The following is a 13342-nucleotide window of genomic DNA, read 5'->3' as shown; positions in this document are numbered from 1 at the left end:
GACAGCAGATGTGGTTCCCATTTTATAGATGAAGCGATGAACACTCAAAAGAACTTGCCTAAGATTTGCCCCAGGGTTTTAGAGACTGAAACCCAGGACCTCTAACTTGGTCCAGTACTGTTTAACTAGGACATCAGAAGGAGTTCAGTTCAGTTAAGTTGCTCAGTCATGTCGGACTCTTTGCGACCCGATGTATTGCAGCACGCCAGGCCTCCCTGTCTATCACCAACTCCCGGAGTCTACCCAAACTCATGTCCATCAAGTTGGTGATGCCATCCAGCCATCTCATCCTCTGTCGTCCCCTTCTCCTCCTGCCCCCAATCCCTCCCAGCATCAGGGTCTTTTCCAGTGAGTCAACTCTTCGTGAGGTGGCCAAAGTATTGGAGTTTCAGCTTCAGCATCAGTCCTTCCAATGAACACCCAGGACTGATCTCCTTTAGGATGGACTGGTTGGATCTCCTTGCAATCCAAGGGACTCTCAAGAGTCTTCTCCAACACCACAGTTCAAAAGCATCAATTCTTCGGCGCTCAGCTTTCTTCATAGTCCAACTCTCACATTCATACATGACCACTGGAAAAACCATAGCCTTGACTAGACGAACCTTTGTTGGCAAAATAAAGGAGTAACATACTAAAATTCATCAGATATGTGTGTTTGCAAGTTTAGATAAACTGATGGAAATATAAGAAGCTTTTTCTTGGAGGAGGTTGCTAGTGGGGATATCTCCATGTTAGTCGTATTCCATAGAGTGTGAGCTGACCTTGAAATATGTACTGGTCATTGATTTGTGCTTTTCATTTGGTTTCTTGGAATTTTGATTCTTGTTTAAATCCTTACAGTAGATGAGCTGATGTGGTTATAAAAATACTGTAGTTGGTGCCTTTCTGAGAACAAATACATCACTGAGCATCCTAAATTGACGTTTTGGAACCCTGCATACAATTTTCAGAGCCGTTTTAGGAACCCCTGTCTGTGATTCCTAGAAACGCTCTTTGGACACTTAAGTGATTTTTAGCAGTGAATGTCTATCACTGCCCACATTGTTGGGGTCAGAGGGATATCCCAGCAAGTAACCTGAACTGGATGGTTAGGAAGAAACTTCACGGTGAGTAATGTTTATGGTTTTTGAAAGCAAACTGCAGTTAAAGGTTTCAGTATAAATCTGCTCTTACACCATTTTCAGATATTAAAGTAAGGCATTTGTTTTATTTTAGTGATGTCCTTGCACTGCCCATTTTTAAGCAAGAAGAATCAAGTTTGCCTCCAGATAATGAGAATAAAATTCTCCCTTTTCAATATGTGCTTTGTGCTGCCACCTCTCCAGCAGTGAAACTCCATGATGAAACTCTGACATATCTCAATCAAGGTTAGATGTGGTCTTACTCATTAGTATTATTTATAGACCTACTGGATTTGTGATATTTAATTAGGTACACTTATGTGTAAAAAAACTATACCTTTCTAGTGTGACCTGTTAAAGTCAAAAACTTACTTTAGAAATTTGAGTTTCAGTGTTGTATTTGATAAATATTACTGGTTTCTTTCTTCTACCTGCCCATTTTTAGTTCTAATCTCCCCTTTTCTAATCCCTGTTCCCCGAACATCCCTGTTTGTTACTGTCTGAGAAGTATTACTATATCCAGCTCTTTTATTTACAGTTGTGTGACCTTGGACAAGTTGATTAGACTCTACATTTCAGTTTCCTTATATGTGAAACTGAAATTGATAGTACCTTAGAGAGTTGTGTCAATTAAATGATATAATTTATGAAACACGTTTAGCATTGTGCTTAGCATATAGTAAAGGATTATAGTTGTTACTAATAATGTTACACGCTTGTGTATTCAGATAACTAAATTTTATTCTTTTTGAATCTTGGGAAGTTAACCTATGATAAATATAATATATAGTTACTTTTTCCTTCTAGGACAGTCTTATGAAATCCGAATGCTAGACAATAGGAAACTTGGAGAACTTCCAGAAATCAATGGCAAGTTGGTGAAGGTAAAAAAAAAAAAAAAACAACAAAGTACTGACCCTTTTTGGATTAATATTTTTTCTTTCCTAAGGGGCTTGGTGGTAATCTCTCACCTACTGTAGTTTGTTGGCAGAGTGGTAAACTGCTGTGTTATTTCTTAGGGGCCAGAATGAACCCACCTATTCACCTGGATTTTACAGAGCTGCCAAAAGAGAAAACTTGGCATACCAGGCCTGGAGAGTCTCATGACTCAGTGAAATTCTTTTTGGGTGGAATAAAGTTGCCTCCTTGAGATCGTTAGAGAAGTTCCAGCGTGTCTTTGGATACTTGGTCTAGTAGCAAGGAAACCAGGAGCTACTGTTGATGAACAGCAGTTTTCTTAGTCTGGACTGATAGTAATGAATCCACAGTATAATTGAGATGGAGGAGTTTGGTCAGCTGCTGTAGAAGGTGATGAGAGAGATGTCAACAGGCACGTCCACAAAGTAAGAGTAACAAAAGGAAAGTTGACGGAAGCAACCCCTGCCTACCCTCAATGTTTACAGGTTGTGTGGTGGGTTAGCAAGCAGGGACGTGGTGAGGATTTCATATACATCTAAAGAACTGAGCCAGACATTGCATGGTAACAGTGGACACATGTATTAATGCTTCCAGTGGGAGTTCTTTATGCCTAGTTACCAGTCAGGGCTGATGTTTAAGCCAAATTTTTATTATGGTACTAGTTAACTATGAGGATTATATTTGAGCAGTTATAAAGTTTGCTTGGAAATATAGAATGGTTTGGGTTTTAAAGTAAAACAGATCTCAAGGAAAATAATTCTAGGTTGTGTCTGGAAGCCAACTGGGGGTGATTCCTGCTAGTTTCTTTTGTCAGCACTAATTTTCAAGGGATGCTGTTATCATTTGATATTGTTGCTTTCTTTTAGAGTATATTCCGTGTTGTGTTCCACGATAGACGGCTACAGTACACCGAACATCAGCAGCTGGAGGGCTGGAGGTGGAACCGCCCTGGAGATAGAATTCTTGACATAGGTAAGTTAAGAGAATCCATTGCTTAGGAAGTGCCTTTAACTATGGTCTGTGAATTGGTTTTCTTTACTTGACATTTGCCTTGACTCAAAATGCTCCAGGGGCTCAATTAACATGAACTAAGCATAATATATTACTGGTGTAATGATTTCAAAATTCAAGTTGAAAGTGTAGACACTTGAGTTCTGTAACAATTGCATCCGTTACTAAAAAGTGCTTTTTGTTTTTGTTTTTTAATTTAGTTGTGGTAAAATATACATAACATAAAATTTACCATTTTAACCATTTTTAAGTATACAATTCAGTTGCATTAAGTACATGCCCATTGTTGCACAAACCATCACTACCATCCATCTCTAGAATTTTTTTCATCTTGCAAAAGTGAAACTCTGTACCCATGAAACAACAATTTCCCATTCCTTCCTCTCCCCAGCCCCTGGCAACCACCATTCTACTTTTTATCTGTATGAATTTAACTGCTGTAGGTACCTCATATAAATGAAATCATTATTTGCCTTTTGGGCCTAGGATATTTCAGTCAGCATAACCCTCAAGATTCATACATATGTTACAGTTTCCTTCTCTTTGGGAACGCTTATACACTGTTGTGGAAATTAAGTTGGTATAGCCACTGTGGAAAACAGTATGGAGGTTTTTCAGAAAGCTAAAAGTAGAACTATCATATGACCTAACATTTCCACTCCTGGGTATAGATGCAAAAGAGCCAAAACCACCAATTCAAAAAGATACATGCACCACAACGTTCATAGCAGCTTTGTTTCCAGTTGCCAAGATGTGCAGGTGTCCATCAACAGTTAAATGGATAGAGGAGATGTGATACACACACATACACAGACAAATACACATCCAAGCTCTACAGTGTTAGCCTCTCTTAGTGAATATACTTTTAGTTCTGGCATCTGTCCTTGATCTCTTATTGGTTATTATCTCCTAATGGTAAACATGGTTGCTAAACAGACCTAAATATTACTAATTTTATCTGAGAAAACACTGGTTCTCCTACGGATATCTTGATATCCATTTGATAAACTGACTTTAGGATAAATCCAACACAGCTAATAGTGTGGAGTGGGACCCACTTAATGCTTTCTTGTTTGAGTCATTGATATTAAACCAGTAGAGAAGTTATAGCACAGTTATAATAACAAATATTAGCTGGCCTTATCCCTCAATTTGAATTATTAATAGCAGTCAGGGAATAATATTTAAATACATGCCATATGGAACAGAAAGTTCTAAAGTCTGTTCATTTTCCTCCTCTCTTGAATATAAGTTGTGTCATTCTATTATAGGGTTCTTTGATGACTTCATGAGTCAACTGTTACGTTAAATTTACCCACTTATATTTGTGATGCAGTGATTTCTGTCTTTATTCGGACACTCTGCTTTATCCTTCTATAACAATCCTCTTAGTTTTTCTCTAGCAATAACACTGCCTTTAAAACTGTAAGTGAAGCATATTGTAAATTAAATTTTTCATGACAGTGCATAAACTAAATTTATCTTTAAGCAGAATTCTGGCAAATTAAAAGGAAACTACTCATAAATAGTCTTATTTTTAAAACTTTTTAAAGTGGAAAAAAGATGTTCAAAGGAAAGTACTTAGGTCAGTTTTAGCTCTAATTGAACTCTTTTTTGGCAAAAAAAAAAAAAAAGAAGTTTAGGGTATGATACACAAAAATCTTGGTAATTCAGGACCAATGATAGAAGAATCGGTGCTTTCTTATTTAAACCCAGTAGCACCCAGAATTGTTCAATGATCACCATTTATTTCTCAGATATCCCAATGTCTGTGGGTATAATCGATCCTAGGGCTAACCCAAACCAACTAAACACAGTGGAGTTCCTGTGGGACCCTGCGAAAAGGACGTCTGTGTTTATTCAGGTAAGACGCTGTGGACAGGGCTCCAGTTTTGAAAAGGATTCAGGTAAGACACTGTGGACAGGGCTCCAGTTTTGAAAAGGATACCTTACCATGAGTTTGGTCCTTAAAGGATAAAAACGTATTGAATTTGAAATCTTTCCGGGTTGCAACCTGTAAACTTCTAAACAAATGCAGACTTCTCAACATGTGAAAGCAAAGAGGAGTTTCTGAGTTGCTCTTCTAATTTCCCCAATTTATTTATTTGTTTCTCTCAAAAATACTTGCTAATGCATGCATAATATTTTATTCTTGAGATAAACTGTTGTCTAGCATTGAGATTATCCTCATTTTTCAGTACTACCAAAGAAGTTATTTTGAACATCTTCATAATTAGAATTTGATTTGCATATCTGATTCTGTCCTTTGGGTAGACTGCCTGAAAACTCATATTTGTAATAATGATAGCCAGTAGTTTACTGAATGCTTCTCATCAGATAGTCACTGTCTTAACACTTTTTACCCATGATTTTAAGACTTTCAACAAGAATCCTGTGGAGTAAGACTATTTCTTGAGTCTTAGATAAGTTAATAACTTACCCAGGCTAGTATTTGGTCAACCAGGGCTCCACTATGACGATTTGTCAAGAGCTTGAACTTTATATGCAGTAGCCTAGCAAACGGTTTTCTTCCTATTGCTCATGAACTTTCATATTTACTATTCTCCCAGCATGGATGGTGCCTCTGTTTTCTAAAATCTACCGTAAATTTCAGGAATGTTTCATTAACAGAAACCATTTCTCTTCTATGTTAACTCTGTCTTTTCTGAAATAATTAATGAATTCCTCAGAGCAGCTTCTTGTTAACATTAGATCTGTACATTTGTTTTGTTTGCGTTTGTAAATCACTGGAGTTTTCCTCATTTCCTCATGAGAGTGTAAACTCTTCATGGTCAGAAAGAGAGTGTAAGGTGGTTTTGTAGGTGTTTAAAGGTTTTGCTGTGCCCTAAAATGTTGCTGACCGGTTTGGCTCCTAATAGAACTGAAACCTGGCTGGATGGTGTATTCTTTTCAGGTGCATTGTATTAGCACAGAGTTCACCATGAGGAAACATGGTGGTGAGAAGGGAGTGCCATTTCGAGTACAAATTGATACCTTCAAGGAGAATGAGAGCGGGGAGTATACTGAGCACTTACACTCAGCCAGCTGCCAGATCAAAGTCTTCAAGGTATTCCTGGGCTTTGCGCTGGTCCTTGGACTTTTTTTCCTTGTCTTTCATTTGCAACATTAGTCACCAAGTGAGAAAGTCAGCTTGTCTCTTTTCCAAAACTATGAAAGCCCAGCCTAAATTAGAGTTACTGAAATAAGTACTGAGCTGCCCAGTAAAGAAGTTTAAATAGGGATGGTGGGAGAAGGGGAACTTGGAAAAGGGATTATAGGGATATCATGTGGATAAATATCTTCTCATTGCAAGATTCATTAACATGAAAGTATTTGGAGCATGACATGAAGTCCCCCTTTAGCACTCTTGCCCTGACCCCCAACCCCTCCCCAGAGGTAACCAGTGTCAGTAATTTCATATGTATTCTAATTCACTTCTGTGGTCTTACGTACACATGTACATAGATATACACGTATTTTCCTTTCTTTGAAACATAAACAGAATTGTATTGTATGAATTGCTTTGAAGCTTGCTTTTTTCATAACTTAGCTATGTGCTTTAGAGATTTTTCCATGTCTGAAGCTATAGATCTTGTACTCGCCTTCAATTCCATTAAACATTTAAGTATCCCATTTTCAGACTTAGATTTAATGGTGGCTCTTGTCTTTACCTCCTTGTATATACCTTTTTGTTTCACAAGTGATTATTCTAAGTTTGTAGAAGTAATGTTGAATCGAAGGGTGAGTACTTGAGTTTAAAATGGAATATTTCTCCTTTCAGCCCAAAGGTGCAGACAGAAAACAAAAAACAGATAGAGAGAAAATGGAGAAACGAACACCTCATGAGAAGGAGAAATACCAACCTTCCTATGAGACAACTATACTCACAGAGGTAAAAGGATTTCTTTGGGTGACAGTCTCAATCAGTATTTTTTACTCTTAAATAGCCAATTATTTTGTAACGTACTATTGACCCTTGAATAACACAGGTTTGAACTGCATGGGTCTATTTATACATAGAATTTTTTTTTTCCCTGCTAAATATGTATTAATACTAAGGGTTCCCTGGTGACACAGTAGTAAAGAATCCGCCTGCTGACGCAAGAGACCTGGGTTCGATCCCTGGGTCGGGAAGATTCCCCTGGAGGAGGAAATGACTACCCACTCCAGTATTCTTGCCTAGAAAATTCCACGGACAGAGGAGCCTGGCGGGTTACAGTCCATCGGGTTGTGAAGAGTCAAACATGACTGAATACATACACAGCTGTGGACTATAGTACTACATGGTTTGCGATTGAATACAGGGGTGCAGATACAGAGGACTGACCATCAAGTTACACCCAGATTTTTGACTGTGGAAAAGGAGATGGTGCCCCTAACACCTATATTGCTCAAGAGTCAACTATATACATATTATCGTTATGTTGTATACCTAAAACTAATATTATAGATATGTCAGTTATATTTCAATTTAAAAAAAAATAGAAGAAACATCACTTCTAGTCTGATCAAAACTTATTTGTCCTCTTAGTTGTGAGGACTTATGAGGAATTAAGATTTACTAATCAAGATGTACTTTTTGAGGGACTTCTCTGCCAGTTCAGTGGTTAAGACTCCATGCTCCCGATTCAGGGGGCACAGGTTCAATACCTGATTCGAGAACTAAGATCCTACATGCCGCACGGTATGGCCAAAAAAAAAAAGTGTGCTATTCAACAAATGAACTTATCTACAAAACAGAAATAGAGTTACAGATGTAGAAAACAAACTTAGGGTTACCAGGGGATCGGGGTTAGGAAGGGAAGGATAAATTGGGAGACTGGGATTGACATATACTGTGCTGTGCTGTGCTTAGTCGCTCAGTCGTGTCTGACTCTTCGTGACCCATGGACTGTAGCCCACCAGGCTCCTCTGTCCATGGGGATTCTACAGGCAAGAATACCAGAGTGGGTTGCCATGCCCTCCTCCAGACATGTACATACTACTATATATAAAATAGATAACTGATAAGGACCTACTGTATAGCACAGCGAACTTACTCAGTACTCTTTAATGGCCTATATGGGAAAAGAATCTAAAAAAGTAGATATATGGTATATGTATAACTGATTCACTTTGCTGTACACCTGAAACTAATATCACATTGTAAATCAACTCTGTGTGTGTGCATATGTGTACATGTTTAGTCTCATCCAACTCTTTTCAACCCTATAGACTGTAGCCCGCCAGGCTTCTCTGTCCATGGAATTTTCCAGCCAAGAGTACTGGAGTGTATGGCAAAACCAATACAATATTGTAAAGTAATTAGCCTCCAATTAAAATAAATAAATTTTAAAAAATGTGTAGTTGAATTAAAAAAAAAAAAAGAATACTGGAGTGGGTTGCCATTTCCTCCTCCAGAGTATCTTCCCAACCCAGGAATTGAACCTGCGCTCTCTTGCATCTCCTGCATTGATAGGTGGATTCTTTACCACTGTACCACCTGGGAATCCAAAAAAAAAAAAAAGATGAGCTGTTTAAGTAACAGTGTTTTGGTGGAACTCTAGAGTCATGTACTTTCTGCATCTAAATTGTCCTTTGTTTTTAGTGTTCTCCGTGGCCTGAGATCACATATGTCAATAATTCCCCATCACCTGGTTTCAACAGTTCCCATAGCAGTTTTTCTCTTGGTGAAGGGTAAGTCTAGAAAGTGAAATTAGCTTGTGTTTGTCCTAAAGATATATTATTTCATTATGTCTCCATAAGCAAAATCTTTGCAAATCAGTAAGAACTTCTGTTTGGTCAGTCTTTGATGGACTTATATATTAACTGAGGTTTGGATTGTCTTCAAAAGAGACTAAGTTTTATGTAGCCTTTCCTCCCCACCCCATTATTTTATTTACTTATTGGTCATGCCACAAGACTTACAGGATTTTAGTTCCTCAACCAGAGATTGAACCCAGGCCTCTGGACCTCCAGGGAATTCCCTTCTCTCCACTCTTAAATAGCTTTATGGTCAGTGTTTAGTGATTTGCAGACTGATTTTCTGGACTTTTCCCTTCTTCCTCTTACTGCTTATCTTGAGGTTATTTCACTTCATGATTATAGCATGGTCATTGGGAACTGAAACACAGTTGTACAGACACTAAAATCTGTTTGGTTACTTATTAAAAAATTGTCCTAACACCTAATTTATTATAAATCTTTGATAATTGGGGGAAGAAAGTAAAGGTGAGAGTTCAAATGAAGTTTTGGAATTATCTGTGGGATTTATTTAGTCTTGCTTTATTGTCTTTATTATCAGAGATAATTGAAAGTTGGCATAGATGCCTACTCCAGTTAAAAAAAAGTTGTCTTATAGTCCCAGCATTCAACACATTTTCTACATAGGCCATATTGAAATTTGAAATAGGTTGTGAAATGTGTGACTAGTTTGATTGTAATGTTTGCTTTTGAGTTTATTTAGGCTCCGTATTCATGCTGCTTCTGAAGGTATTTAAGATAGCTTAGAGAGTTCCCTGGTGGTCCAGTGGCTGGGACCCCACACTTCTGCTGCAGGGGGCGCGGGTTCAGTCCCTGGCTGGGAACTAGGCTCCTGCAGGCTGTGCAGCACAGCTAAAAAAAGGGAGGACGGTTAGCTAAAATATTCAAAGTGTAACTAACAATTAAGACTGAAACTAGATAGCAGTTTTAGAAAGAGTAGGTAGATAACTAAGGCCCTAAGATAAGTTGATCACTAAATTTGAATTTTGCAGCAAAGGCCAAAATTTTTAAATAGAAAAAGATATTTTTTGAAAGAAAAATCTGTTACTACCCTATGGATTATACTTAATAGAGAATCTAAAATATTATGTAAAACTTAAGAGTTCTAAAATTTTCTCTTTGTCATGTAGTTCCATATTAGGCTCTAATTTTTCTCCCATAAAAGAAGTAAGCATTAGGGAAGAGGGACGAACTACTGAGCAAAAAGAAGTGTAGGAAAGACTCAAGGGTGTGGAGATAGCCCTTGGATAACAAATTAGCACTAACTTTTGAAGCTTTTAAAAAAATAATTGTTAAGTGTTTATTACTTAATAAACTTACTTAAAAAATATGTATATACTTAAAAATATATATATACTTACAATATACTTATTATTAAGTATAAAAGTATGTGATCACATTTTAATTTTATACTTTTTATTCTAATTTTTCTTGTATCTATTTGTGTATATTTATGTTTCACATAGTAGTAATATATTGATTACTTTTATATTTTGATATTTTTAGTTTATAATCTAATAAGCTTATGTTAGTATTGTTTATGCCATAATTTTTTTTCAATTTCTTCAATAATAAAAAATGACATAGTTTCTACTGCTCCCCACCCCAAAGTCTTTATGCTAAAATAATAGAAATGTTGGACCAAGAGTTAAGAATGTTTTATGAGATAGTACAAATTCCTGTAAATCTCTAGCTTTAAGACTTACAATGATGCAGAGTGAGACAACAAACCCTACTACATTTCATGGACTCATCCTTTCATTTTAAATGTTTCTTTAGAAATGGTTCACCAAACCACCAGCCAGAGCCACCCCCTCCAGTCACAGATGTAAGTCCAAAGTTAAATGTCAGTTACTGGCTATGTCTAATAATACATTGGTGACTGTGTGATTCAGTAGAAATTCTCAACTTTTAGGGAGTATTATTCATTCTTTCACTGAGCAAACATTAAATTTTGACTAAGAACCAGATACTGTGCTGTATTTAAGGAACTTTCGGTCTAGTGGGGAGGATAAAGATGGAATTTCATGGATATCTTGCATGGTTAGAGGAAGAAGAGCTGACGTATAAACAGCTTCCGCGCAAACTCCATCTGAATGTGGGTGTATTTGGCTGTTGTAATGTTTACCTTTTCAAAGTTGAGTCTGTTTGGTTACCAAAAAAAATACTTTCCCTTTTTCAGAACCTCTTGCCAACAACCACACCTCAGGAGGCTCAGCAGTGGTTGCATCGAAACCGTTTCTCCACATTCACGAGGCTTTTTACAAACTTCTCAGGTTAAATTTGCTTGTCCTTTGTTTTGCCAGCATGGGATTTCTTTTATACTCTAGGAACTCCTGATATTCCTGTGTTATTTTGTGTGTGTGTATTGGGGGAGGGAGGGGCGGCTCTTAATGCATTTTTCTGATTAAATGAATTTCATTGAACTCTTCAGATTTTCTCACCAGCTGCAACTGTGCTGTGAAATACTGAAAAAGAAAACCCTCTTAAACTCATTTTAAAATATTTATTCTATGCAATACCTTTAAAATATATTATCCATATAGTATTTTATCAAGGAGCATTGCAGGTAGTCTGAAATTTCCCCCCTGATATTACTGTCTTTTCTTTGCACATTCCACTTTTATTTAGCATCTTCTGTGTACCACGTATGGTAGGAATATATAAATAGATAAGGCATAGTTCCTGTTCAGTCACCGTCTAGTATCAAAGAAAATCCAAATCAAAATAAAACCTTGAAAGAAGGAAAACAAATAGTTGTGATGCATTAGATAAACGTAGACAAAGTGAAGCATTTGGAGAAGCGTCTGGAGTTAGGGAACATGTGTGATGCATGAAGTAAATCTTGAGGGCTGAGGAGGAGTCTGTTAGACAGCGGAAGAATATTTTAGGCAGGAGGAACAACTTACTTATTAGGCATGATCAGTATGATGAAAGCATAGGGTTGAATGAGTAAATTAATTGGGTCGGAATTGAGAAGGGAGAGGATGCAGAGGCAGGTCATGGAAGGCTTTATATACCATGCAAGAGACTATGACTATAGCTTACTGGTAATGAGGTGTCCTTGTAAGAGTCCATTTTAAAAGTCATTAACAAAGAGAATCTTTGCCTTTATCACCCATTTGCTTATATTTATTACAGGAGCAGATTTATTGAAACTAACTAGAGATGATGTGATTCAAATCTGTGGCCCTGCAGATGGAATCAGACTTTTTAATGCATTAAAAGGCCGGTATGTAATTAGTGTTAAAATATCAGTGGGGTTGGATTCCAAATGGATTTGGATTCAGGGACTCTTCACAATACTCTTTGTGCAACTAAATACATCTTGTCAAAACATTCTATTTGAATGCCAGCTGTGTGCCAAATAAAGATGAAAACTGTCTTTTCCTGTACTTGATCCAAGAAATTCCTCACAATATTTCATTTTTCATTTCCAGGTAGTTTTTTTCACTTAATTAAGTATTCATTGTCCCTATTATGAGCCATTAGGTTTGGTGATACACTGATGAGCTTTCTGGAGAGAGAAAAATAAAGATGATATACAATAAGTATTTTGAATAGTAATAAGTGTTTTAAAGAAAAACAAACAAAAACAAAGTTGTAGCTTGTAGAGTACTCAGAATATAGTCAGGGAAGACCTTTCTGCAGAGAGGATATTTAAACTGAGTTATGAGAAGGATGGAAGCTTTGGAGTCATGAGGGAAGAAGGTTCTATGCAGAAGAAACAGCAGGTACAAAGGTCCTGAACTCAGTTTTACTAGAGAAGAGATCATTCTTAGGTTTCGGCAGGAATTCATGGAATGTCTGCTTAATACAGAGTAAGAGTAATGCCTGAAAGTAATTAAGCAGAGTAATTAATGTCTGCTTAATTTCAAGTCTCTGTTTGGGATTTACAATTTAAAGTAGGTAGTAGTAATATTGATGGGAAAAAAATACAGGTCAGTGCCATAGAACCAAATCAGTGACTAAAGAATGAAATAAGATTATGAAGTATTTTTGTTTATTATTAGAGATATTAAATCAAGTTGGAAACTTTTAAGCAAAGAGGTGAAATTCAAGGATTGATTACTCGGCAAAAAAGAATGAATCATTCAGTTTTAAATGTATTATCTACAGAGCATTTAGAAGTAGGAAGGAATAGGTGATCAGAGCAAGAGGTGATTCAGTATGGTTGTCTATGAGGAAAGAACAGAAGAAAGGCTAAAGCCAACTAGGAGGCAGTCATGAGGGAAATGAGATTTTCTCGTCTGTGGCATTGGTGCTCTTAAGTAAAAGGTGTATCTTTGAACCTTACAAAACAGTGGCTTACACATACTGAATCCTTCTAACCTTTACATCAAAGGTTACAAACTCAATGACTACAGAGGCCACGTGTAAATGGGTGACAGTCCAGTCTAGGGTGGACGGAAGAGGGCATGTGCACCATGCCTGTGGGACAGCTGATTGGGTTTTGTTTTGTAGAACTGAGGACCTTGGATTTTTCAAGGAAAACTGAAGATTCAGAGGTTGATGATGCCTTCTGTTGGAATGAATTCAGTTAGACACAG

At 37.1% G+C, this 13342-nt stretch overlaps 2 protein-coding genes across 6 annotated transcripts in view; both read left to right on the top strand.

Moving 5' to 3' along the window:
* TFCP2 (transcription factor CP2) overlaps positions 1–13342 on the top strand; it is a 48931-nt gene that overhangs the window by 31235 nt on the left and 4354 nt on the right. For 3 of the 5 annotated variants that reach the window (XM_040234150.1, XM_040234149.1, XM_040234148.1), the window contains exons 2-11: positions 1216–1367; positions 1929–2005; positions 2906–3011; positions 4808–4914; positions 5965–6117; positions 6832–6942; positions 8638–8726; positions 10572–10620; positions 10975–11068; positions 11934–12024. In XM_040234150.1, the coding sequence (XP_040090084.1) occupies positions 1216–1367; positions 1929–2005; positions 2906–3011; positions 4808–4914; positions 5965–6117; positions 6832–6942; positions 8638–8726; positions 10572–10620; positions 10975–11068; positions 11934–12024 (1029 nt within the window). The remainder of the gene's footprint in view (positions 1–1215; positions 1368–1928; positions 2006–2905; positions 3012–4807; positions 4915–5964; positions 6118–6831; positions 6943–8637; positions 8727–10571; positions 10621–10974; positions 11069–11933; positions 12025–13342) is intronic. The other 2 variants (XM_040234152.1, XM_040234151.1) reach the window with 1 other exon arrangement.
* The window catches only part of CSRNP2 (cysteine and serine rich nuclear protein 2), a 33076-nt gene continuing 26698 nt past the window's right edge, over positions 6965–13342 (top strand). The window contains exons 1-3 of the mRNA XM_040234143.1: positions 6965–6976; positions 11354–11361; positions 11643–11654. The gene's annotated coding sequence lies outside the window, so the exon portion shown is untranslated. The remainder of the gene's footprint in view (positions 6977–11353; positions 11362–11642; positions 11655–13342) is intronic.

Source organism: Oryx dammah, unplaced genomic scaffold (assembly GCF_014754425.2).
Source record: "Oryx dammah isolate SB20612 unplaced genomic scaffold, SCBI_Odam_1.1 HiC_scaffold_29, whole genome shotgun sequence".
NCBI lineage: Eukaryota > Metazoa > Chordata > Mammalia > Artiodactyla > Bovidae > Oryx > Oryx dammah.
This window is presented reverse-complemented; position numbering and strand designations above follow the sequence as displayed.